The sequence below is a fragment of the Panulirus ornatus genome, chromosome 7 (assembly GCF_036320965.1).
Source record: "Panulirus ornatus isolate Po-2019 chromosome 7, ASM3632096v1, whole genome shotgun sequence".
Lineage (NCBI taxonomy): Eukaryota > Metazoa > Arthropoda > Malacostraca > Decapoda > Palinuridae > Panulirus > Panulirus ornatus.
The window spans coordinates 35,063,336-35,087,992 of NC_092230.1; the positions used below are offsets into that span (position 1 = coordinate 35,063,336).

Consider the following 24,657-nt stretch of genomic DNA (forward strand, 5'->3'; position numbering starts at 1 on the left):
CACTCCCAAGCAAACCCCACCTTGCTGGATCACTGGGTATATGTTGTGTTGCAATGTTGGTGGCACAAGATTTAAGTACTTGGCATCAAACCAGAGGTTTGAATGTCTGTGATATGCTGGATTGAAATTGCCATAGCTGTTAAATGGCTTAGTTTTTCCATTTTGCAGATTTTGTCCTTCCAGTTAACTGTAAACTTGTCTTGAATTTTGACTTACTCATCACTAATTTTTGTCATTGAACTATTACCTTAAAATTGAATAATGCCTTTGATTCACATTTTTTTCATTTAACTTTGATTTTGAAAATTTCGAGATTCATTCTCTCATTTGGTAATTCACCTATATACTTACCTCTTTATGTAAAGCTTTAGCACTTTATTAGAAAAGATCTCTGAACTTTCAGAATAGTGACTTTGAACTTACTTTTATCTGAATCCTTGAGCTTCTTGAAATGTTACATGTAATTCTTTCCATTGGCATTAAACGTTAATTTTTCTACTTGATGTATAACCTTTTACCCTTAGTATTTTTACATTTTTGAGATGAATTACTACTCCTTGTTTTTACAGACTTAAAAATTAACCTTTGCAGCTAACTTTTTATAGATGATTTCACCATTGTTCCCACACCAGTTAGTAATGATTTATATTAATTTCTAAATCTCTACCATTGACTTTTTAGTATGTTCATAACTAATACTCAACCTTTTACAGATTAATGCAATGGGACCCTTGCCAGCATGTGTGCTGGGAGACATGTGGGGAAGGTTAGTTACGTATGATTTCAAATGAAAGGGAGGTAGGAAATGAGAGATAGAGAATAGAGAAAGAGGAAAGAGGGTTGGTTCATAGAGAGCTAGGTAGGTACATACACTCAATATATGGAGAGACTTAAACTCTCATCTTGATATATGCATTGTATATACTTATCTATAATTGCCTCAGGACCCCTTTCTTGAAAGGATGCATTGCTAGTGAAAAAATCTCCTTTGGTGAGGCTGTATCATATGGGGTACAGTCTTGTCAATTAATTTCTTGCTTCAAAGGAGTCTGCATTTCTCTGCCACTGAAGGTAGTACAATCTTGGGCTTTAAGAGCTTTTAGAAAGGTGCCCAGTTAAAACCACAGCTCTTTTGTAGATATTGGTCCTGGGATAATTATAATAACCATGATATATGCATGGTTGTGTGTATATATTAGTACTTATTACCAGAAATTATTTGTTTTTATTCAAATACTTTTTTAGTGCCATGGTAATTCTGAAGCAAATTATCCATTCAACCTTCTAAACTAAAACAGTGTCATGAATGAAAAACAGAACCATATTGCAGATAAGTCGTATGTAATAATCACAATGCATCTAAACACCAGACTGAAGAGGAAAGTCTAGCATGTGCCTATCTCCTTAGCTGGTTCTAGGATGTTCAAAGTGCCTTTCTTTCTTTGACAGGTTCTGGATTAATATCTATCCCCTGCTTGTTCCCTACCCTGACCAGCCAGACATAGATGTAACACACACAATGCTTGACCAAAACTATACAGTTGATCAGATGTTCAGGATGGGAGATGAGTTCTTCACATCTATGGGACTGAAGGTAACTTACACAAACTTCTTAGTAAGTATAAAGCAGTTTCTGGACCTTAATTCTTATTACTGTTATTATATAGATACTTACGTATACTTTGTCGCTGTCCCCCACGTTAGTGAGGTAGCACAAGGAAACAGACGAAAGAATGGCCCAACCCACCCACTTACACATGTATATACATACACGTCCACACACGCACATACACATACTTATACATTTCAACGTATATGTATATATACATACACAGACATATACATATATACACCTGTACATAAATTATACTTGCTGCCTTTATTCATTCCCGTCGCCACCCTGCCACACATGAAATGACAACCCCCTCCCCCACACGTACACGAGGTAGCGCTAGGAAAAGACAACAAAGGCTACATTCATTCCCACTCAGTCTCTAGCTGTCATGTATAATGCACCTAAACCACAGCACCCTTTCCACATCCAGACCCCACAGAACTTTCCATGGTTTACCCCAGACGCTTCACATGCCCTGGTTCAATCCATTGACAGCACGTAGATCACAGTATACCACATCGTTCCAATTCACTCTATTCCATGCACGCCTTTCACCCTCCTGCATGTTCAAAACCCGATCGCTCAAAATCTTTTTCACTCAATCCTTCCACCTCCAATTTGGTCTCCCACTTCTCCTTCTCCCCTCCACCTCTGACACATATATCTTCTTGGTCAGTATTTCCTCACTCATTCTTTCCCTGTGGCCAAACCATTTCAAAACACCCTCTTCTGCTCTCTTAACCACACTTTTCATTACCACACATCTCTCTTACCCTTTCATTACTTACTCCATCAGACCACCTCACACCACATATTGTCCTCAAACAATAGATACTAGATACTACTATCACTATTACTTGAATTTTGATACTACAGTGTAAGCTTACAAAGGATATTGCTTCAATTTTGGTTTCACTCTTGATGTTAGCCTGATATTTCTACTGCTACAACTGCTAGATCATAGGTTTTTTTAAAGAAAAGATTACTGCTTACACATACATGGATAGAGAAATGACTGTACTTCTTGAGTATCCCCTTCTCTTCTGTCAGTTTATGGTACCTATCTTGAATTACATTATAATTTCACTTACTTAGTTTCAGACATTAACATGCTGTGAAAGAAAAGTATCTTATATATCAAAATTGGATTACACCAGCCAGATGTGCTGGAAAAATTAATTGAATCATCTCAACTTTTTACTCCCTTCTTCTGTCCTGACACCTTTTTACTGTTCCAATGTAAGTCAGTAAATGACCATACAAACATTAATGTTCAACATTTTCATTCCTTTTCAATGTTGAATAATCCTACAGCCACCATCAGCCATCTTGGAAAACAGATTTCACTATATATTTACAAGTAGAAATATACTCAAGATCAGAGGAAAAAGATAGCATGTGAATCTGTCCATACAAAAAGCACTTTCCCCACCTCCATGTTTCATTTCACTTATACCTTTGCACCTTGGGTGGCAAGTTTGTTAAGCAAATTTACATTTTCATCGTACATATTTTCATGACACCAGGAAGAGGTAAATACCCAGGTAGATAATGAACCACTATGTCACTTCCCTCAGCCACTATTGGACACCTTCTGGAGTAGATCAATGCTAGAGCGGCCACAGGATGGACGTGAAATTGTGTGTCATCCTACGGCATGGGATTTCTATGATGGCAAGGACTTCAGGTAGGACTTGAAGCTAGTCAGCATAGGGTAGGATTCTCAGCTGATGTTCATATTATGGGACTCCCACCTGGTGTATATTTGGCTTATGTTTCAACCATAGTGCAGTAGGATTTCTCACTAATGCTACTTCTGAATTGTTATTTTGTTGAGATACAGGCACTGTATCAGATACACCTTGTACTGAACCTATGTCTAAGTCCCACTGAAGCACTGTTAGGATATTCTTTTTCTATCTGTCCTGTATCTTTGCTTCACTCTGGTGCAAACTTCATGTTTAGTTTGATTCCCAACTTTTTAGTACATGTACGATATTTTGTTGAATTTCACTTTGTGCTAATCCTACATCCTTATTTTTCTCTTGCACAGAACTTATATGAATAGTTCTTGTAAAAGAAACTACAACCTGGAACCCACATTTTCATTACAGTGTAGCCATTTGATACAACTGTTTCCATTTAGTACTATATTATTGTGTCACAGATGACATAAAAATCTTTAACATATTTGCTTGTCATGCTGTATACAAATATTTCAAAAACTGTCCTTTCTTTAGGATCAAGATGTGCACAGAAATCAACTTTGAAAATTTGGGAACCATCCACCATGAACTGGGTCATGTCCAATACTTCATGCAGTATGCCCACTTGCCCCTTACCTACAGGTAAGTATCTTGTCTGTCCTTCACTCTTGGTCGAGAAATTCCTGTACCAACAAGTATTAGTGTTTTATCATTCTTTCTTCTCACAGGGATGGAGCCAATCCCGGTTTCCATGAGGCCATCGGGGAGTTGATGACCATGTCCATGTCAACACCACAGCATTTGGCAAAGGTGGGCCTCCTGAAGGAGATTCCTGAAAATCCAGGTGAGGCAGGGTTTTTAGACCATGTCTTGGGAGAAGTCATGGCACTGGGAATTGTGTATGTGTGTGTGTGTAGGTGTGCTTAGGACTTCACTTGCAAGTGGTAACACCATGTGCAAAAAGTCACCTTTGCTGAGGCAGCATCATCTGCAGATAAAGAGAAATATCACATTGCTGAGGATATTCCTGCCCCAAAGGAGCCCATCTTACCCTGCTCCTGCATGGAGTGAAGCTTCAGAGTTGCAGGAGCCCCATAAATAAGATGATGTGGTTGCATAGATTACTGACAAGTAAGCTGTGTGTGAAGAAGGTTTAAATGCGTACAAAAGTAAATGAGGAATATTTGGAAATATTAGAGGGAGTGTATGAAGAATGTTGAAAGGTATTAAAAGTCTTAAGTATGTGTGGTGTTAGCTGTGTGTAAAGAAGGTTTACAAGTTATGTATGAGGATAATTTGGAGGTATTATTGGTATATATGAAAAGGTTTGGAGATAAAAGTTGAGTGTCAGGAAGATTTAGAGGCATTAAGAGTCATGTGTTATATTCTGTGGGAAAAGTTGTTCATGAGGTTGTTTGATGATTGCACTATCGTGGAGTGTTAGTTTTTGTAAGGAAGAGTTAAGGGAATATAGAGATTCATAGAAGCTCCAAAATATTTATTACTATATCTGAAAAGTTTTACACAATGTTTCAATTTATTTTGCCTGTGTAAGCTGATTAGGGGATGTTTTTGAGGAGTTAGAGGTTTTGGAGATCTTAGATGCATTCAAAGGTGTAAGGGGAGAACTTACAGCATGGGATGGTATGTCAGGAAGGGTTTTGCCATTGCAAAAATTTGTGAGGAGGCACAACATATATTTGTAAGTTTGTGAGACAGTTTTTTAAGTATAAGAGTGTTTGCATGGAAGTCATGAGATGGTTAAGATGTGGACAAAAACGTTTTAGCAAAGCTAGAACATATAGTATGAAGGTTTAGTGGAGATGTTTTAGTTTTAGATTTTATTTGAGGGAATTCATAGCATGTGAATATTTTGTCAAATTTTTTGTCTCAGTGCTTTTCATCACACCTTGGGACTGTAGTACAGATGCCTCCTCATAGAAATAGGTTTGCAGAAGGCACAACATAAGCAAAAAACTACGTAGTCAAACTAATTTTACCATTGGGTACAGTGGGATGTAGGAAGTTCGTGTTCCTTTGGAGATTTCTCAACATAATTTTGACACAAAATGTGAACAAAACATCAAGAAATATATGATACTGTAGTACAGGTGATTTAGCTTTAATCTAGATATTTGAATAAAAGACAGCCCAAAATATTTAAGTTTTTCATACATATTCACCATATCCTGCATTAGTGAGGTAACGATTAGAACAGAGGACTGAACTAAAGGGGGAAATCTTCACTTGGCCACCTTCTCTGTTCCTTCTTTTGGAAAAATAAAAACTGGAGGGAAGGATTTCCAGCTCCTATACTCCTTCCCCTTTTAGTTGCCTTTTACGACACACAGGGTATATGTGGGAAGTATTTTTTCTCATCTATCCCCAGGGATAAAGGTATTTGAGTATGATATGGTAACTGAGTTTGGTAAAGTGTATGAAAGAAGAAAGTTGAGAATAAATGTGAATAAGAGCAAGGTTATTAGGTTCAGTAGGGTTGAGGGATAAGTTAATTGGGTGGTAAGTTTGAATGGAGAAACACTGGAGGAAGTGAAGTGTTTTAGATATGTGGGAGTGGACTTAACAGCAGATGGAACCATGGAAGTGGAAGTGAGTAACAGGTTGGGGGAGGGGGCAAACTTTTTGGGAGAGTTGAAGAATGTGTGGAAGGCGAGAATGTTATCTCGGAGAGCAAAAATGGGTGTTTGAAGGAATAGTGGTTCCAACAATGTTGTATGGTAGTGAGGCATGGGCTATAGATAGGGTTGTGCGGAGGAAGGTGGATATGTTGGAAATGAAAGGTTTAAGGACAATATGTAGTGTGAGGTGGTTTGATCCAGTAAGTAATGCAAGGGTAAGAGAGATGTTTGGTAATAAAAAGAGTGTGGTTGAGAGAGCAGAAGAGGGTGTGTTGAAATGGTTCTGACACATGGAGAGAATGAGTGAGGAAAGATTGACAAAGAGGATATATGTGTTAGAGGTGGGGGGAACCAGGAGAAGGGGAAAACCAAATTGGAGATGAAAGGGTGGAGTGAAAAAGATTTTTTTTTCCCACATTTGCGAGGTAGCATTAAGAACAGAGGACTGAGTCCTAACCCAAAATAGTTTAGGATCTTACCTGTTAAGACTCTCATAATTAAGGATGTCATGGTGGAGTTGTGGAGTTGAAGGGCCAAAACTGCCTGGTTATTCTGCTAAGGATGGGCGTTTGAAGTATTTCTCCAGAGATAGCAGAACACATTTTACCTTCTGCTAAGCAGCCATTGTACTTGACCAACATTGATGTGTCCTGAAATATCTAATTTTTCCTCTACATTTTACCCTCTGCTGAGTAGCCATTGTACTTGACCAGCATTAAAATGTCCTGAAATATGTAACTTTTCCTCAAAGCTAATTCTTTTCCTACTTTTCTTGCCAGTAATAAAAGACATACTTTGGAACTTTCCACTCCTCTTTGTAGGGGTTGAAGGAGGTGACAATACATTATAGTGTAAGAGTGTATGTTGTATCTCAACTTCAAAGCCATGAGTATTAGAATAAGTCTTGGAGGATGTCACCACTTGCTAGGAAATGATTGCTTGTCATAGTGATTGTTTGCTGCTGCCTCTCATGGATTTTGAAACCTTTTATTTTTCTGTCAATAATATTTCATATATTTTTGGTGTACATTACTCCATTTATTTTTCATTGACACCATACATATTTGCAAAATAACATAAATTGATTCACTCTAGCTGTGGATTTTAGTCCTGTTGCAAAGTTAGGGAGGCTTTGCTTCTATTTGGTATTTGTGAGAGTATTAAAGGTTATTAGAAGAATGTTGGTACATTGTTTTTGCATTTTTGATATATTAGTCACATAAGTCAGTATTTGAATATGGATACCATACATATATGTGAAATACTATATATTGATTCACTGTATAGCTGTGGATTTTAGTCCTGTTGTAATGTTTGGGGGGCTTTGCCCTTCATTGGTATTTTTGAGAGAGATCTAAAGGTTATTAGGAGATTAATGGGAAATGTTTTAATGTGTTTATAATATTTTAGTCATATAAGTCAGTATTTGAATATGGACATGAAACCCCATGATTAGAAATGAGTCAATTAAAGTTCATAGATAAAACTTGAACAATGATAGTTTAAGTGTAATACAGTGACCCCCCTGAGTACAGTTTAATGATTTAACCATACAGTTTGATGACATGCATGATTGTACTAAAGTTAAATTTCTACTGAACAAGCTAGGTTGAACTGCCTTTTCTGCTGCAAAGGTGAGGATCAAATTATTCCTGGACTTAAGGTTTCTTTGATTATGTAGGTGCATTTTCAATTCATGGAAGTCTGTAGTAAAATTCTATGAGATGTCTGAATTTCCACCTTGATATTTGAACTTGCAGAGATGTCTATAAACTTCCTGCTCCGTACAGCCCTTCACAGCGTCATGACCCTTCCTTTCCATTTGGTGAATGACCTTTGGTGTTGGAAGGCCTTCAGGGGTGACTACCACTTGGAGGAATACAACACCCGCTTCTGGGAACTCAAGTGCGTGCCTCTCTTTGTTTTGCGTAGGGCCGTATAGAACTGTGGCTACACTTTTTGTGCATAGTTCTATGCTTATAGCTGTACCTGTTATGTGTAGGGTAGTGTAAGTCTGTGGCTACATGTGAGCTAGGATTATACATGAGTGTAAATGTAGATGTGGATATTTGGCAGGGTATGTTTGCTATTAACACTGTAGATATATATTGTATCAGATACCAGTGACAGTTCTGGTATTACAGGGAGCAGTACCTGGGTGTGGTGGCACCGGTGCCCAGGACAGCTGAAGACCTGGACCCTACTGCCATTTTCCACATTTCCAATGGTTATGACATGATCCGCTACTTCACCAGGACCATTCTACAGTTCCAGGTCTGTGGCTGTATCTCCAGTTTCAGATCAGTGGATATGTCATTGTCTCAGGTCATTGTTCTGTAAACCAATCAGGAAAATCATCAATAATAACAATTGAGGAAGAATTTATTTTTACACAAGTTACTGTTTTCTGACTACTTATCTTTGAATTTTGTTTCCTGAAGTAGTTGGTAGGCTGCCATAGACCATGTAGGTATATTGCTGGTACTATCCACCTGGGTATTGGGGGGTTTAGTGATGGCTGTGTAGTTGTCAAGGTACACTCTTCTAACCCAGATAGCTGTCCTTTTCTTCTGCCTGAGTCATATATGGACTACTGACAGTCTCTCCACAAAATATACAGTCAGACATGACACTTGACAACACCTAACTCGCAGAACTCATTCTTCATAACTCTAGGTGTTCCTGTGGTTAGCGCTATACCCTGCCTTTTGGCAAAATGTTTGGAGCAATAAATAGAAGTATTTAGGAACATTAGAAAGGAGCATTAGGTAGAAACTCTTGCCATGCAGTGTGAGGCAAGGCTGTGTGATGTCACCAATGCTTTCTATATTTATTTTATTTATTATCTATTTTGCTTTGTCTCTGTCTCCCGCGTTTGCAAGGTAGCGCAAGGAAACAGACAAAAGAAAATGGCCCAACCCACCCCCATACACATGTATATACATACATGTCCACACACGCAAATATACATACCTATACATCTCAATGTACACATATATATACACACACAGACACATACATATATACCCATGCACACAATTCACACTGTCTGCCTTTATTCATTCCCATTGCCACCTCGCCACACATGGAATACCATCCCCCTCCCCCCTCATGTGTACGAGGTAGCGCTAGGAAAAGACAACAAAGGCCCCATTCGTTCACACTCAGTCTTTAGCTGTCATGCAATAATGCCCGAACCCACAGCTCCTTTTCCACATCCAGGCCCCACACAACTTTCCATGGTTTACCCCAGACGCTTCACATGCCCTCATTCAATCCACTGACAGCACGTCGACCCCGGTATACCACATCGATCCAATTCACTCTATTCCTTGCCCGGCTTTCACCCTCCTGCATGTTCAGGCCCCGATCACTCAAAATCTTTTTCACTCCATCTTTCCACCTCCAATTTGGTCTCCCACTTCTCCTAGATCCCTCTACCTCCGACACATATATCCTCTTGGTCAGTCTTTCCTCACTCATTCTCTCCATGTGCCCAAACCATTTCAAAACACCCTCTTCTGCTCTCTCAACCACGCTCTTTTTATTTCCACACATCTCTCTCACCCTTACATTACTTACTCGATCAAACCACCTCACACCACACATTGTCCTCAAACATATCATTTCCAGCACATCCACCCTCCTGCGCACAACTCTATCTATAGCCAATGCCTTGCAACCATACAACATTGTTGGAACCACTATTCCTTCGAACATACCCATTTTTGCTTTCCGAGATAATGTACTCGACTTCCACACATTCTTCAAGGCTCCCAGGATTTTCGCCCCCTCCCCCACCCTATGATTCACTTCCACTTCTATGGTTCCATCCGCTGCCAGATCCACTCCCAGATATCTAAAACACTTTACTTCCTCCAGTTTTTCTCCATTCAAACTCACCTCCCAATTGACTTGACCCTCAACCCTACTGTACCTAATAACCTTGCTCTTATTCACATTTACTCTTAACTTTCTTCCTTCACACACTTTACCAAACTCAGTCACCAGCTTCTGCAGTTTCTCACATGAATCAGCCACCAGCGCTGTATCATCAGCGAACAACAACTGACTCACTTCCCAAGCTCTCTCATCCCCAACAGACTTCATACTTGCCCCTCTTTCCAAAACTCTTGCATTCACCTCCCTAACAACCCCATCCATAAACAAATTAAACAACCATGGAGACATCACACACCCCTGCTGCAAACCTACATTCACTGAGAACCAATCACTTTCCTCTCTTCCTACACGTACACATGCCTTACATCCTCAATAAAAACTTTTCACTGCTTCTAACAACTTGCCTCCCACACCATATATTCGTAATACCTTCCACAGAGCATCTCTATCAACTCTGTCATATGCCTTCTCCAGATCCATAAATGCTACATACAAATCCATTTGCTTTTCTAAGTATTTCTCACATACAGTCTTCAAAGCAAACACCTGATCCACACATCCTCTACCACTTCTGAAACCACACTGCTCTTCCCCAATCTGATGCTCTGTACATGCCTTCACCCTCTCAATCAATACCCTCCCATATAATTTACCAGGAATACTCAACAAACTTATACCTCTGTAATTTGAGCACTCACTCTTATCCCCTTTGCCTTTGTACAATGGCACTATGCATGCATTCCGCCAATCCTCAGGCACCTCACCATGAGTCATACATACATTAAATAACCTTACATTAAATACAGGGGGTGACTGTATACATATATATATATATATATATATATATATATATATATATATATATATATATATATATATATATATATATATGTATATATATATATATTTTGTCCCTGGGGATAGGGGTGAAAGAATACTTCCCACGCATTCCTCACGTGTTGTAGAAGGCGACTAGAGGGGACGGGAGCGGGGGGCCAGAAATCCTCCCCTCCTTGTATTTTAACTTTCTAAAAATGGGAAACAGAATGAGTGAGGAAAGATTGACCAAGAGGATATATGTGTTGGAGGTGGAGGGAACGAGGAGAAGTGGGAGACCAAATTGGAGGTGGAAAGATGGAGTGAAAAAGATTTTGTGTGATCGGGGCCTGAACATGCAGGAGGGTGAAAGGAGGGCAAGGAATAGAGTGAATTGGAGCGATGTGGTATACCGGGGCTGACGTGCTGTCAGTGGGTTGAATCAAGGCATGTGAAGCGTCTGGGGTAAACCATGGAAAGCTGTGTAGGTATGTATATTTGCATGTGTGGACGTATGTATATACATGTGTATGGGGGGGGGTTGGGCCATTTCTTTCGTCTGTTTCCTTGCGCTACCTCGCAAACGCGGGAGACAGCGACAAAGTATAAAAAAAAAAAAAAAAAAAAAAATATATATATATACACATATATACATACATATACACACATACACACACATACACTCACATATATATATATATATATATATATATATATATATATATATATATATATATATACATATGAAAAATGTAAGAAATAATTTAGAAAACTGAAACTTCTAGCTTGAAATGAAATGAAAAATGAATGTCACATAATGGTTCAACCTCTGGCTATGGAAAAGGGAAATGTATAATTTATTTACACAAACGTCAATAGTAGTTTTCATCAATTTTACCACTGTATCATACTGCCTGGTCCACTTCTCTTATCATAAAATTGGAATATTGGCTTATGATGTTTCTCAATTGTCTTCATTACACAAAGTACAACCATATCTTGGATACATGAGGGTAGGTAGTTGGTCATCCGCCATAATAAAGCCTTGACAGACCAAAAGTTTATCTGGACCTCAACTTTTCCAGTACATTCATGAAAAACACCTTTTTGCTTTCCATCTCTATCACTTTGATAGGTTACTATTATTATTTGACTCACAGTCCAGCACAGATGTACATTATTTACTAGCTGGATCACTTGTGCACACAGCTAATAAGTTCTTGAAATTTGTGAATTACTAGTAAACCTAACCTAACATATGTATATATATATAGATGGAGTGAATAGTGAAATAACAGCAAAACTTGGGGAAAGGGGTGCAAAGGTGACATGTGACAGTGAGGTACTGTGGCTAGTGACAAGCCTGTTTGCAAATGATACTCTTTTGTTTGCTGAGAGTGAAGAGGAGTTGCAAGAGGTTGTAAGTGTTGTTTATGATGCATGTAAGCTTATGCAATTGAAGGTAAATGAAAATAAAAGTAAAGGAGTGGTGTGTGAAAGGAAATAGAGTGAAAGTATTGATTTTGCAAAACCCTATAGAGGGAAAGAAGAAAGTGTATTAAACTGTGTCACAGATTTGGAGTAGAAAGAGTGGAGGTAAGTATTTAGTGTAAAGTATGTATGAGCTATCTTCGGTAAGTTTTGTTATATGGAAGGAGACACAAGGGAGAGAGGAGTACTGGAAAGGAGAGTCATTCAGTCCCATGAGAGTATAATGAAGAGTAAAGGTGTAAGCATGGAAGTTAAGAAAGGATTAAAGGGCAGTATTGTCTTCTCGACTCTGACCTGTGCCACCAAACTTGGAATGAGTTACATAGATCAAGAATCCAGACTGTAGAAATGAGCTATTTGAGGGGAGCATGTGGCATGACTAGATGGAATGAAGAAAAAGATTAGGGGGTGTATGAGAGATGTATTTTGGCAAGGAATGCAAAGGAAATGAATTGTGGAGTGGTAAGTGGGTGAAATGTAATACTTTAAGGTGGTTTAGGCATGTGGAAAGAATGCATGATTGGGAATTTACAAGGAGAGTGTATGATAGTAAAGTAAAAAGGGGTTCGTCTAAGGGGAAGACCACCTGTGATGTGGGGAAATAAGAGTGGATGAGTACAGGAGTGAAAGAAATGGTGGAAGAATGCATGGAATGGTGTATGCAAGTGAGACATGTAAGGATAGGGATAAATGGAGACTCTTTTGCCATGATCATCCCCCTGGAGGGCATTCCTGGAGGAAATAGGCATCAAAGCTATAGACAGATAGATAACATTCAACATCTGTACTCTGGTTTGTAACTGCTAATTAGTGATGCATAACTGCTGAGTAAATACTTAGCTTGTAAAGTTTACTTTCTGTGAACTAAAATTCAGCCTCTTACCTTTAAGCCTTAATTATCAACCTCTGACCTTAAACATAACCTTTGGCCTCCAACAGTTCCTAGAGAAGTTGTGTGAAGCAGCAGGTCATGAGGGGCCACTCCACACATGCGACTTTTATGGATCAAAGGAAGCAGGGGATCTGTTGGCGTAAGTACCCTTTTTGATTGTGGTCTCGTGCTAAAGAGGGTACATATATAGGGTTCTGAGTCATGCCATTTTATTAGGTTACTGGGAAATGAAAGTGTTGAAAGAATGAAGTACTAAATTATGATGAATGACAGATGATTGAGATTATAAGTGGTAGAATAAGAAGAAAAGTGATTACATGAGAGGATATGATGCTTGCGAACAGTGAATGAATCAGGATATGATGGATGTGGAAAGTAGGTGGAAAGTAGATGCAAAGGAAGGTAGAAGGTAGATGAGGAAGCATCACGAGTAGGTAATGAACAAGGAAAATTCTTTAATTCAAAATACAGTCTTTTTAGGGATTGTTATGAGAATATTTACCTTTCACCCATCCTTTTGATTAATGCATCTGACACAGTAAGTGACCGAGGAGTTGCCATAAGCTATCAGGGTAATGCAGATCAATGATTGCAATGGAGATAGGGAGTTTTTAGGTTTGAATTGCAAGTGATGCATTGAGACTTTTTTCTTTTTTTCAGGAATTTAGATCTAGACCAGTTGTTAGGGTTTTCTTAGGAGTCAACCTTCCCAATTCAAAGGAAGACTGGGTGGTTAAAGAGCACAAAATCTTTTTCACAAAATCACACAAAATCTTTTTCACAAAATCACACAAAATCTTTTTCACTCCATCTTTCCACCTCCAATTTGGTCTCCCACTTCTCCTCGTTCCCTCCACCTCCGACACATATATCCTCTTGGTCAATCTTTCCTCACTCATTCTCTCCATGTGCCCAAACCATTTCAAAACACCCTCTTCTGCTCTCTCAACCACTCTCTTTTTATTTCCACACATCTCTCTTACCCTTACGTTACTTACTCGATCAAACCACCTCACACCACACATTGTCCTCAAACATCTCATTTCCAGCACATCCATCCTCCTGCGCACAACTCTATCCATAGCCCACGCCTCGCAACCATACAACATTGTTGGAACCACTATTCCTTCAAACATACCCATTTTTGCTTTCCGAGATAATGTTCTCGACTTCCACACATTCTTCAAGGCTCCCAGGATTTTCGCCCCCTCCCCCACCCTATGATCCACTTCTGCTTCCATGGTTCCATCCGCTGCCAGATCCACTCCCAGATATCTAAAACACTTTACTTCCTCCAGTTTTTCTCCATTCAAACTTACCTCCCAATTGACTTGACCCTCAACCCTACTGTACCTAATAACCTTGCTCTTATTCACAAAAAAATTATAGCAGGGTAATATATCATCTATGACATTATTTATCAATCTATCAAGTGGAGCAAAATTGAAAGTGTCAGATATGTTTCTTGACATTTACATATTTTTTCCCACTTTTTCAACACCCTGATCCATCCAATCACTTTTCCATTCTGTCACTCGTTTCCTCTTTTGTCCACTTATTTTCTAAATCTGCACCAGCTTTTCATTTTGTCTACTTGAAGATCCCCTCATGATTAATTTTTTGATTGGAAATAAGTTTTGTTAAAGCTAGAGAGTTTGATATACTTATTATAGGGTAGTCAGAATATGGGAATGTGCCTCAATATGCAAGACCATTGTACTTATGAGAAATGGCATATCTGATATGAACTTATCAATGGAGGTAAAGGAGCAGATATCCCTAAATCTGAATTAGATCATGCATTATCATAGGAAGACCTTGTCAATGGGGTCATCAATGCCATGGCAAGATGTGCTAGAGTTGATGACAGGTGAGCGACACATGAACTCCCGTGCCCTCCTTCACTACTTCAGACCACTTCAGGAGTGGCTGATAGAGGATAACATAAGGAACCAAGATGGTGTTGGCTGGGGAGACTCATGGACAATCCTCAGTGGTGAGAGTGCTTTCTTATGTAGTTTTGATATTGATTGATTTAATGCATATTGAGAGTAGAAAATCTGTTTGCATTATATCACATCTTGATATTGGTATATCATATTGTTTACAGAAAATATAATGGTTTTATTTCCTTGGTATCTGAATGTTCAATCATACTTAAACACATCTTTACTGATATTATACCAGTTAGGTAAACAGAATGTGTAAGCCAGACTTTCAAATATGTACATAGATGACTGGTGTCAGAGTCATCAAGGTCCCTGTTAGTATGCTTCAAGAAACAGCACTTCATGCATGACTAAATGATATCCTGTAATGCAGAGCAAAAGTACTGGTAAAATTTTTTCTTATAAAGTGCCTGTTTGTTGAAGAAAACCAGTCACAAAATGCAGTTAAGTTGAGTTTATCAGTAACTTTACCTGGAGTTGTCTAGATCTTGGAAATGAATTTGAGTTTATTCCTTCCTAATAAGATTTTGTTAGTAAATATACCATTTATTATCAGTTTAACATTTAGATAAGATTTTCAAGTCTTATGTGTCAACAAAACATTCCTTATTAGCCATGTTATTTAATGAGACTAACTCAACATTTTATTTTCTCAGGAGACAATGGATCATCAACAGCTCATGGATCATTCGTTTGTATAATGATAGCTATGTATATCATTTACTACTGGTAATGTAATTCAACCAGATGTGTATCTTTTATTTTTCATATTGTGCAGAATTATTATAGTTTATTCCCTCTGTCTACTATATATATCTCACCACATGCATGTGATGGTAAAACTCACCTGTCTCATTTTGTCTTATCTTCATGTTTGTAAAAGGTTTTTATACTTATCTGTCACCCTTGTCTCATTTGCAGTAGGTGGAAATCCCTTCGCCTCTCTTAGCATACAATATCTCATGTGCTTGTAACCTCTTTCTAACTTTTGTTGGTGCTCTTAACCTTTTCATTGTATCTCACTGTACTGGTGATTGCAACTCTCTCATCAGTCTCTCACTTACTTCTCACAGTCTTCTGGTAGTGGTAGCACTTTCTTTTGTCTTTTGCTTGTGTTTCATCTTGTGGTGATGTGAACTTTATCACGTGTGTCTCCAGTTCTGTAGATGGGAGCACTTTCACCTACATCTTATCGGCATATATCACATGGATATCACCATATCTGCAATTGGTATTAATTCTTCCACCTATCCCACACTTTTCTCAATTTCTCCCAACTGTGCCTTTTAGCCACATCACCTGTGTCACATTTCAGTCTCATTTTACTTGTATCTGTCTGTTGACAGTGACGTTAGCCCTCTCACCTCCTAATGATTATGTTATTCCTTAAACCTGCCTGTTTCTTACCTATCTCTCACCATCTGTTGTAAGTGATAATAGACTTTTCAATTGTCTCTCACCTGCATCTCATCTGCTGCAGAGGACAAACACCCTTTTCTCTCTTTTATCTCTTATTTCTCATTTGTTGTGGTAGCAGCTTTCTTGCATGTCTCCTGCATGTATCTCTCTCTTTATTATTTGCATTACTACTTTCTCTACCTTAGCTTTGTTAGTACTGGCTTCTACTGTCACTACTGCAACACTAAAATTACTCTTGTCTGTTACAATTATTACTACAGCCAATCAGTTATTACTACTGCTAATCAGTTATTACTGCTACTGCTGTCATCACAGCTGTAACTGGTACTACTGTCAACATTAGAACATCATTATGACTGCTGTTATCACTGCAGCATTCACTGCTACTGCTGTTATCACTACAGCTGTCATTAACACTACTGCTAGGACTGTTACTACTAACACAGTTGCTACAGCTATTGCTATTACCGCTGCATTTACTGCTTTTACCTCTGCTACTACTACACTCATTACTGGAACTGGGACTACAACAGGGAGAGGGTAGTGCTTGTATTTTTTTAAGGTGGAATCTTTTGTAATGAAAATATATATTTTATATGCATTTAAGAGTTTCAGCTGATAACTGTTTTAGTTTTCATATGTATATAAATGATACAGTATTGTATGTATGTTATTTCTGCTTGAAATTTCATGGAGTATCTTTATAGCATTGTATAAATCTAATGTACAAAAGAAAGCTTTTTATGGCTACTTATTTTACTTTTTTCTTTTATACTTGTGTGCCATTACCCAGTTTTGTGTGGTAGCACTGGGAACAGATGAAGAAAGGCCACATTCACTAACATCCCTTCCCTAGCTTTCATGTGCAATGCACTAAAACCACAGCCTCCTGTACACAACCAGGGCCCACAGACCTTTCTCTAGTTTCCACCAGCTACTTCACATGCCCTCACTCAGAGTGTTGACAGCATGTTTCCCCCCCTGTATACCACATTGTTTCATTTCACTCTAACCCATACACGCCTGTCACCCTCCTGCATGTTCAGGCCACAACCTCTCAAAAAAATTTTCACTCCATCCCTCCATCTCTAATTTGGTCTTCCACTTCTGACATATATATATATATATATCCTCTTTTATTCTCTCTATATTTCAAAACCATTTCAACACACCCTCTTCAGCTATCTCAACCACACTCTTATTACCACACCTCTCTCTTAAATCTTTAATACTTACTTAAACCACGTCAGACCATGTATTGTCCTCATACATTTGATTTCCAGCACATCCTCATCTATACCTAATGCCTTGCATCCTTACAGTATCAGTGAAATTACTATACTTTCAAACATACCTATTTTCACCCTTTCAGATAACAATCTCTTTTTCCACATATTCCTCAGTGTTCCAAGAGTGCACCCTTGCCCACCCTATGATCCACTTCTGCCTCCATGGTTCCATTTCCTGCCATGTTCACTCCCAGGTATCTAAAATACCTCACTTCTTCCAAATTTTCACAGTTCAAACTTACACTTCATTTAACCTGTCCCTCTGCCCTTCTAAACCCAATAACCTTGCTTTAATCAAAATTACTCTCAACTACTTCCTTTCACACACTCTTCTAAACTCAGTCTCCAACTTATGCAGTTTCCCACTTGAATCTGCCACCAGTGATTCACTTCTCATGCCCCCATACCCTCAACAGATTTTATACTTGCCCCTCTCTCCAAGACCCTTGCATTTCCTTCCTCACCACCCCATCCATAAACGAATTAAACAGCCATGGTGACATCTTTCACCCCTGCCATAGACCAGCATTCACCTTGAACCACTCACTCTCATGTCTTCCTACTCATATGGATGCCTTGCACTCTTGATAAAAAGTTTTTACTGCTTCTTGTAGCTTTCCTCCCACACCATATATTTGTAAGACCTTCCACAAAGCATTTCATCAACCCTGTCATATGCTTTCTCAAGATCCATTAATGCCACATGCGTAGCCCTTTGTTTCTCCTAAGTATTTTTTGCACAGATTCTTTAAAGCAAACACGTGATCCATACATTATCTGCCCCACTCGAAACCACATTGTTCATCCCCAATCTAATGCTCTATATTTGGCTTCACCTTCTCAATCACCACTCTCAGCTTACAGCTTACCGGGTACACTCAAACTTATACCTATGTTGTTCGAACACCATCCTTTGTCCCCCTTGCCTTTATACAGTGGCACTATACATTCATTCATCAAGCCTATAGGCATTGAAAATCCTAACTAGCCAGTCAGCAACACTTTCAGCCCTTTCATGATATATTGAAATGCAATAACATATACTCAAGCCACCGTGCCACATTTCATCTTACACAGGGATTCCACTGCCTCTTCTGTCTTCACCAAACCATTTTCCGTGACTCATTTCTCATGCCTCCCAGATCCAACACCCCTCATCTATCAATCTGTCATTAAACAGATTCAACAGTCCTTCATAATACCCACTCCACCTCCTTTTCACCTTATTATTACCTACTACCACTACTCCATTCATCCCTTTCACTGATGTTCCCATTTGGTTTATTTTTCTCGCACAATTAACCTCCTTGCACAACATTTTATTCTCCCTGAAGTTTACTGAAAATTGTTCACCCTAACTCTCGTTTGCCTCCTTTTTGATCCCTGCACCTTCCTCTTGACCTTCTGCTACTTTCTCTTGTACATCTCTCAATCATTTGCACTCCTTCCCTGTAGGTACTGCCTATACACCCCTCTTTTCTCTTTCACTAGCAACTTTACTTCATCATCCCTCTACTCACTACCTTTTTTCCTGTGCCCACCTTCCACCTTCCACATGTCATATACTTCCCATACATATGCCAGCACTGCTTCCTTGAGCATCTCCCATTCTTCACCATCTCCCCTTGCTTCATTTGTTTTAACTTTTGCCTTACTACTCCCAGTCTCTCATGGTATTTCTTCTCACATCTGTTTTCCAAGCTCTCTTACTTTCATCACTCTCTTTTCATTGTATTGTTTCCTCTTTTCTGAAGACCCCTACACACTTTCACCAATTCCTCCAGGTTCTGGTCAGATATCCTGCCCAGCTGCCTCTCTCATTACATTCACATCTAAGGGTTTCTCTTTTGCACACCTTCAATTTGTATATAAATCTGTAATGCTATTTTACCATCTTTTCTATTCACCCACATATACTTATTTATGTCCCCCATTTAAAACCAGGTATTCCTAGTCACCAGTCCTTTTCAAAATACAACTCCACAAACTGTTCACCTCACTGAATACCCCATGTCTCCCTGTTATACCCTCAGCTGTCTCATTATTCACTCTTGCATTTATATCATCAGTCACTAATACCCGATCTCTAGCATCAAAACTGCTGACATAATCACTCAGCTGCTCCCAAAACACTTGCCTTTCATCACTCTCCTTCTCATGGTCAGGTGCATAGCTCTAATATTCACCCATCTCTTTCAAACCACTTTCATTTTTACCTGCAACTGTCTGGAGCTCTTTTCCTTACACTATCACATTCCCACAGCTCCTGTTTGAACAGGATTGCTATCCATTCCTTAGCTCTTGACCTTACACCAGCTCATAATTTTACCCCTAAGACATTCCCAAAACATTCTTTACCTTTACTCATGAGCTTTGTTTTACTCAAAACCAGAGCATTCAGGTTTCTTTCCTTAAATATGCAACCTGTCTCTCCTTCCTTCTCATCTTAGTTACATCCACGCATTTAGACACTCTATCATGAGCCTTCAAGGATGATAAGCATTCCTCACTTAGCACCTTCTGTTCCTTCTTTTAGAAATTGAATTTCAAGGTTGGGGTTCCAGACCCCCATACTGGCCTCTCTTAGTCACCTATGACACACAGGGAACACAGGCAGAATTCTTTCTCCCTTAGGGTACAAGATCTTTATGAATGCCTTTTCTTCTGTAGTTCCTTTTATAGTATGTTTCGTAAATATTATTTATCTATATTATTATATTCCACTTGTATGTTTCTTGAATGGTATTCCTGTTTTCAGGAAGTTTGATTATTGTTTTTGAACTTTAAAGCCCTGATTCCATGTATGGTTTTAGTATATTTTTAATTATTATGCAAATATGATTTTTATGATTTATAGTGTTTTCCTTTAATATCACAATGGAATTTTTCTTCATTTAGTTAGCAACACCATCATATCATAGAAACTTTAGAGTGTAAAGACATTTTGAGGACCATTAAGTATGACTGATTTGTAAAACTAATGTGTATATATATATATTTATTTATTTATTTATTTATTATTTATTTTATTTTGCTCAGTCGCTGTCTCCTGTGTTAGTGAGGTAGCGCAAGGAAACAGACGAAAGAATGGCCCCACCCACCCACATACACATGTATATACATATATATATATATATATATATATAAATTTTTGGTCTGTCAAGGCTTTATTATGGCGGATGACCAACTACCTACCCTCATGTATCCAAGATATGGTTGTACTTTGTGTAATGAAGACAATTGAGAAACATCATAAGCCAATATTCCTGTTTCATGATAAGAGAAGTGGACCAGGCAGTATGATACAGTGGTTAAATTGATGAAAACTACTATTGACGTTTGTGTAAATAAATTATACATTTCCCTTTTCCATAGCCAGAGGTTGAACCATTATGTGACATTCATTTTTCATTTCATTTCAAGCTAGAAGTTTCAGTTTTCTAAATTATTTCTTACATTTTTCATATGTATATATATATATTTGTGTATGTGTGTATATGTGTATGTGTGTGTATAGGGGATTAAGAATACTTCCCACGTATTCCCTGCGTGTCGTAGAAGGCGACTAAAAGGGGTGGGAGCGGGGGGCTGGAAATCCTCCCCTCTCGTTTTTTTTTTAATTTTCCAAAAGACGGAACAGAGAAGGGGGCCAGGTGAGGGTATTCCCTCAAAGGCCCAGTCCTCTGTTCTTAATGCTACCTCGCTAACGCGGGAAATGGCGAATAGTTTAAAAGAAAAAAAAAAATATATATATATATATATATATACACACGTGTCGTAGAAGGCGACTAGAGGGGACGGGAGCAGGGGGCCAGAAATCCTCCCCTCCTTGTATTTTTTAACTTTCTAAAAAATGGGAAACAGAAGGAGTCACGCGGGGAGTGCTCATCCTCCTCGTAGACTCAGGTTGGGGTGTTTAAATGTGTGTGGATGTAACCAAGATGTGAAAAAAGGAGAGATAGGTAGTATGTTTGAGGAAAGGAATCTGGATGTTTTGGCTCTGAGTGAAACGAAGCTCAAGGGTAAAGGGGAAGAGTGGTTTGGGAATGTCTTGGTAGTAAAATCAGGGGTTAGTGAGAGGACAAGAGCAAGGGAAGGAGTAGCAGGACTCCTGAAACAGGAGTTGTGGGAGTATGTGATAGAATGTAAGAAAGTAATTTCTTGATTAATATGGGTAAAACTGAAAGTTGATGGAGAGAAATGGGTGATTATTGGTGCATATGCACCTGGGCATGAGAAGAAAGATCATGAGAGGCAAGTGTTTTGGGAGCAGCTGAATGAGTGTGTTAGTGGTTTTGATGCACAAGACTGGGTTATAGTGATGGGTGATTTGAATGCAAAGATGAGTAATGTGGCAGTTGAGGGAATAATTGGTATACATGGGGTGTTCAGTGTTGTAAATCGAAATGGTGAAGAGCTTGTAGATTTATGTGCTGAAAAAGGACTGGTGATTGGGAATACCTGGTTTAAAAAGCGAGATATACATAAGTATACGTATGTAAGTAGGAGAGATGGCCAGAGAGCGTTATTGGATTACGTGTTAATTGACAGGCGCGTGAAAGAGAGACTTTTGGATGTAAATGTGCTGAGAGGTGCAACTGGAGGGATGTCTGATCATTATCTTGTGGAGGCTAAGGTGAAGATTTGTATGGGTTTTCAGAAAAGAAGAGTGAATGTTGGGGTGAAGAGTGTGGTGAGAGTAAGTGAGCTTGGGAAGGAGACTTGTGTGAGGAAGTACCTGGAGAGACTGAGTACAGAATGGAAAAAGGTGAGAACAATGGAAGTAAGGGGAGTGGGGGAGGAATGGGATGTATTTAGGGAATCAATGATGGATTGCGCAAAAGATGCTTGTGGCATGAGAAGCGTGGGAGGTGGGTTGATTAGAAAGGGTAGTGAGTGGTGGGATGAAGAAGTAAGATCATTAGTGAAAGAGAAGAGAGAGGCATTTGGACAATTTTTAGCAGGGAAAAAATGCAATTGAGTGGGAGATGTATAAAAGAAAGAGACAGGAGGTCAAGAGAAAGATGCAAGAGGTGAAAAAGAGGGCAAATGAGAGTTGGGGTGAGAGAGTATCATTAAATTTTAGGGAGAATAAAAAGATGTTCTGGAAGGAGGTAAATAAAGTGCGTAAGACAAGGGAGCAAATGGGAACTTCAGTGAAGGGCGCAAATGGGGAGGTGATAACAAGTAGTGGTGATGTGAGAAGGAGATGGAGTGAGTATTTTGAAGGTTTGTTGAATGTGTTTGATGATAGAGTGGCAGATATAGGGTGTCTTGGTCGAGGTGGTGTGCAAAGTGAGAGGGTTGGGGAAAATGATTTGGTAAACAGAGAAGAGGTAGTAAAAGCTTTGCGGAAGATGAAAGCCGGCAAGGCAGCAGGTTTGGATGGTATTGCAGTGGAATTTATTAAAAAAGGGGGTGACTGTATTGTTGACTGGTTGGTAAGGTTATTTAATGTATGTATGACTCATGGTGAGGTGCCTGAGGATTAGCGGAATGCATGCATAGTGCCATTGTACAAAGGCAAAGGGGATAAGAGTGAGTGCTCAAATTACAGAGGTATAAGTTTGTTGAGTATTCCCGGTAAATTATATGGGAGGGTATTGATTGAGAGGGTGAAGGCATGTACAGAGCATCAGATTGGGGAAGAGCAGTGTGGTTTCAGAAGTGGTAGAGGATGTGTGGATCAGGTGTTTGCTTTGAAGAATGTATGTGAGAAATACTTAGAAAAGCAAATGGATTTGTATGTAGCATTTATGGATCTGGAGAAGGCATATGATAGAGTTGATAGAGATGCTCTGTGGAAGGTATTAAGAATATATGGTGTGGGAGGCAAGTTGTTAGAAGCAGTGAAAAGTTTTTATCGAGGATGTAAGGCATGTGTACGTGTAGGAAGAGAGGAAAGTGATTGGTTCTCAGTGAATGTAGGTTTGCGGCAGGGGTGTGTGATGTCTCCATGGTTGTTTAATTTGTTTATGGATGGGGTTGTTAGGGAGGTGAATGCAAGAGTTTTGGAAAGAGGGGCAAGTATGAAGTCTGTTGTGGATGAGAGAGCTTGGGAAGTGAGTAAGTTGTTGTTCGCTGATGATACAGCGCTGGTGGCTGATTCATGTGAGAAACTGCAGAAGCTGGTGACTGAGTTTGGTAAAGTGTGTGAAAGAAGAAAGTTAAGAGTAAATGTGAATAAGAGCAAGGTTATTAGGTACAGTAGGGTTGAGGGTCAAGTCAATTGGGAGGTAAGTTTGAATGGAGAAAAACTGGAGGAAGTACAGTGTTTTAGATATCTGGGAGTGGATCTGGCAGCGGATGGAACCATGGAAGCGGAAGTGAATCATAGGGTGGGGGAGGGGGCGAAAATCCTGGGAGCCTTGAAGAATGTGTGGAAGTCGAGAACATTATCTCGGAAAGCAAAAATGGGTATGTTTGAAGGAATAGTGGTTCCAACAATGTTGTATGGTTGCGAGGCGTGGGCTATGGATAGAGTTGTGCGCAGGAGGGTGGATGTGCTGGAAATTAGATGTTTGAGGACAATGTGTGGTGTGAGATGGTTTGATCGAGTAAGTAATGTAAGGGTAAGAGAGATGTGTGGAAATAAAAAGAGCGTGGTTGAGAGAGCAGAAGAGGGTGTTTTGAAATGGTTTGGGCACATGGAGAGAATGAGTGAGGAAAGATTGACCAAGAGGATATATGTGTCGGAGGTGGAGGGAACGAGAAGTGGGAGACCAAATTGGAGGTGGAAAGATGGAGTGAAAAAGATTTTGAGTGATCGGGGCCTGAACATGCAGGAGGGTGAAAGGCGGACAAGGAAAAGAGTGAATTAGATCGATGTGGTATACCGGGATTGACGTGCTGTCAGTGGATTGAATCAAGGCATGTGAAGCGTCTGGGGTAAACCATGGAAAGTTGTGTGGGGCCTGGATGTGGAAAGGGAGCTGTGG

At 39.2% G+C, this 24,657-nt stretch overlaps 1 protein-coding gene across 3 annotated transcripts in view; it reads left to right on the top strand.

Moving 5' to 3' along the window:
* The window catches only part of LOC139749517 (angiotensin-converting enzyme-like), a 61,152-nt gene extending 37,720 nt beyond the window's left edge, over positions 1–23,432 (top strand). For 2 of the 3 annotated variants that reach the window (XM_071663472.1, XM_071663474.1), the window contains 10 exons: positions 714–766; positions 1,450–1,594; positions 3,193–3,302; positions 3,856–3,963; positions 4,050–4,165; positions 7,721–7,865; positions 8,105–8,234; positions 13,110–13,201; positions 14,874–15,058; positions 15,668–23,432. In XM_071663472.1, the coding sequence (XP_071519573.1) occupies positions 714–766; positions 1,450–1,594; positions 3,193–3,302; positions 3,856–3,963; positions 4,050–4,165; positions 7,721–7,865; positions 8,105–8,234; positions 13,110–13,201; positions 14,874–15,058; positions 15,668–15,744 (1,161 nt within the window). In that variant the 3' untranslated portion in view covers positions 15,745–23,432. Of the gene's footprint in view, positions 1–713; positions 767–1,449; positions 1,595–3,192; positions 3,303–3,855; positions 3,964–4,049; positions 4,166–7,720; positions 7,866–8,104; positions 8,235–13,109; positions 13,202–14,873; positions 15,059–15,249; positions 15,398–15,667 lie in introns of all 3 variants that reach the window. The other variant, XR_011712985.1, reaches the window with a different exon arrangement.
* Positions 23,433–24,657: the final 1,225 nt, after the last annotated feature.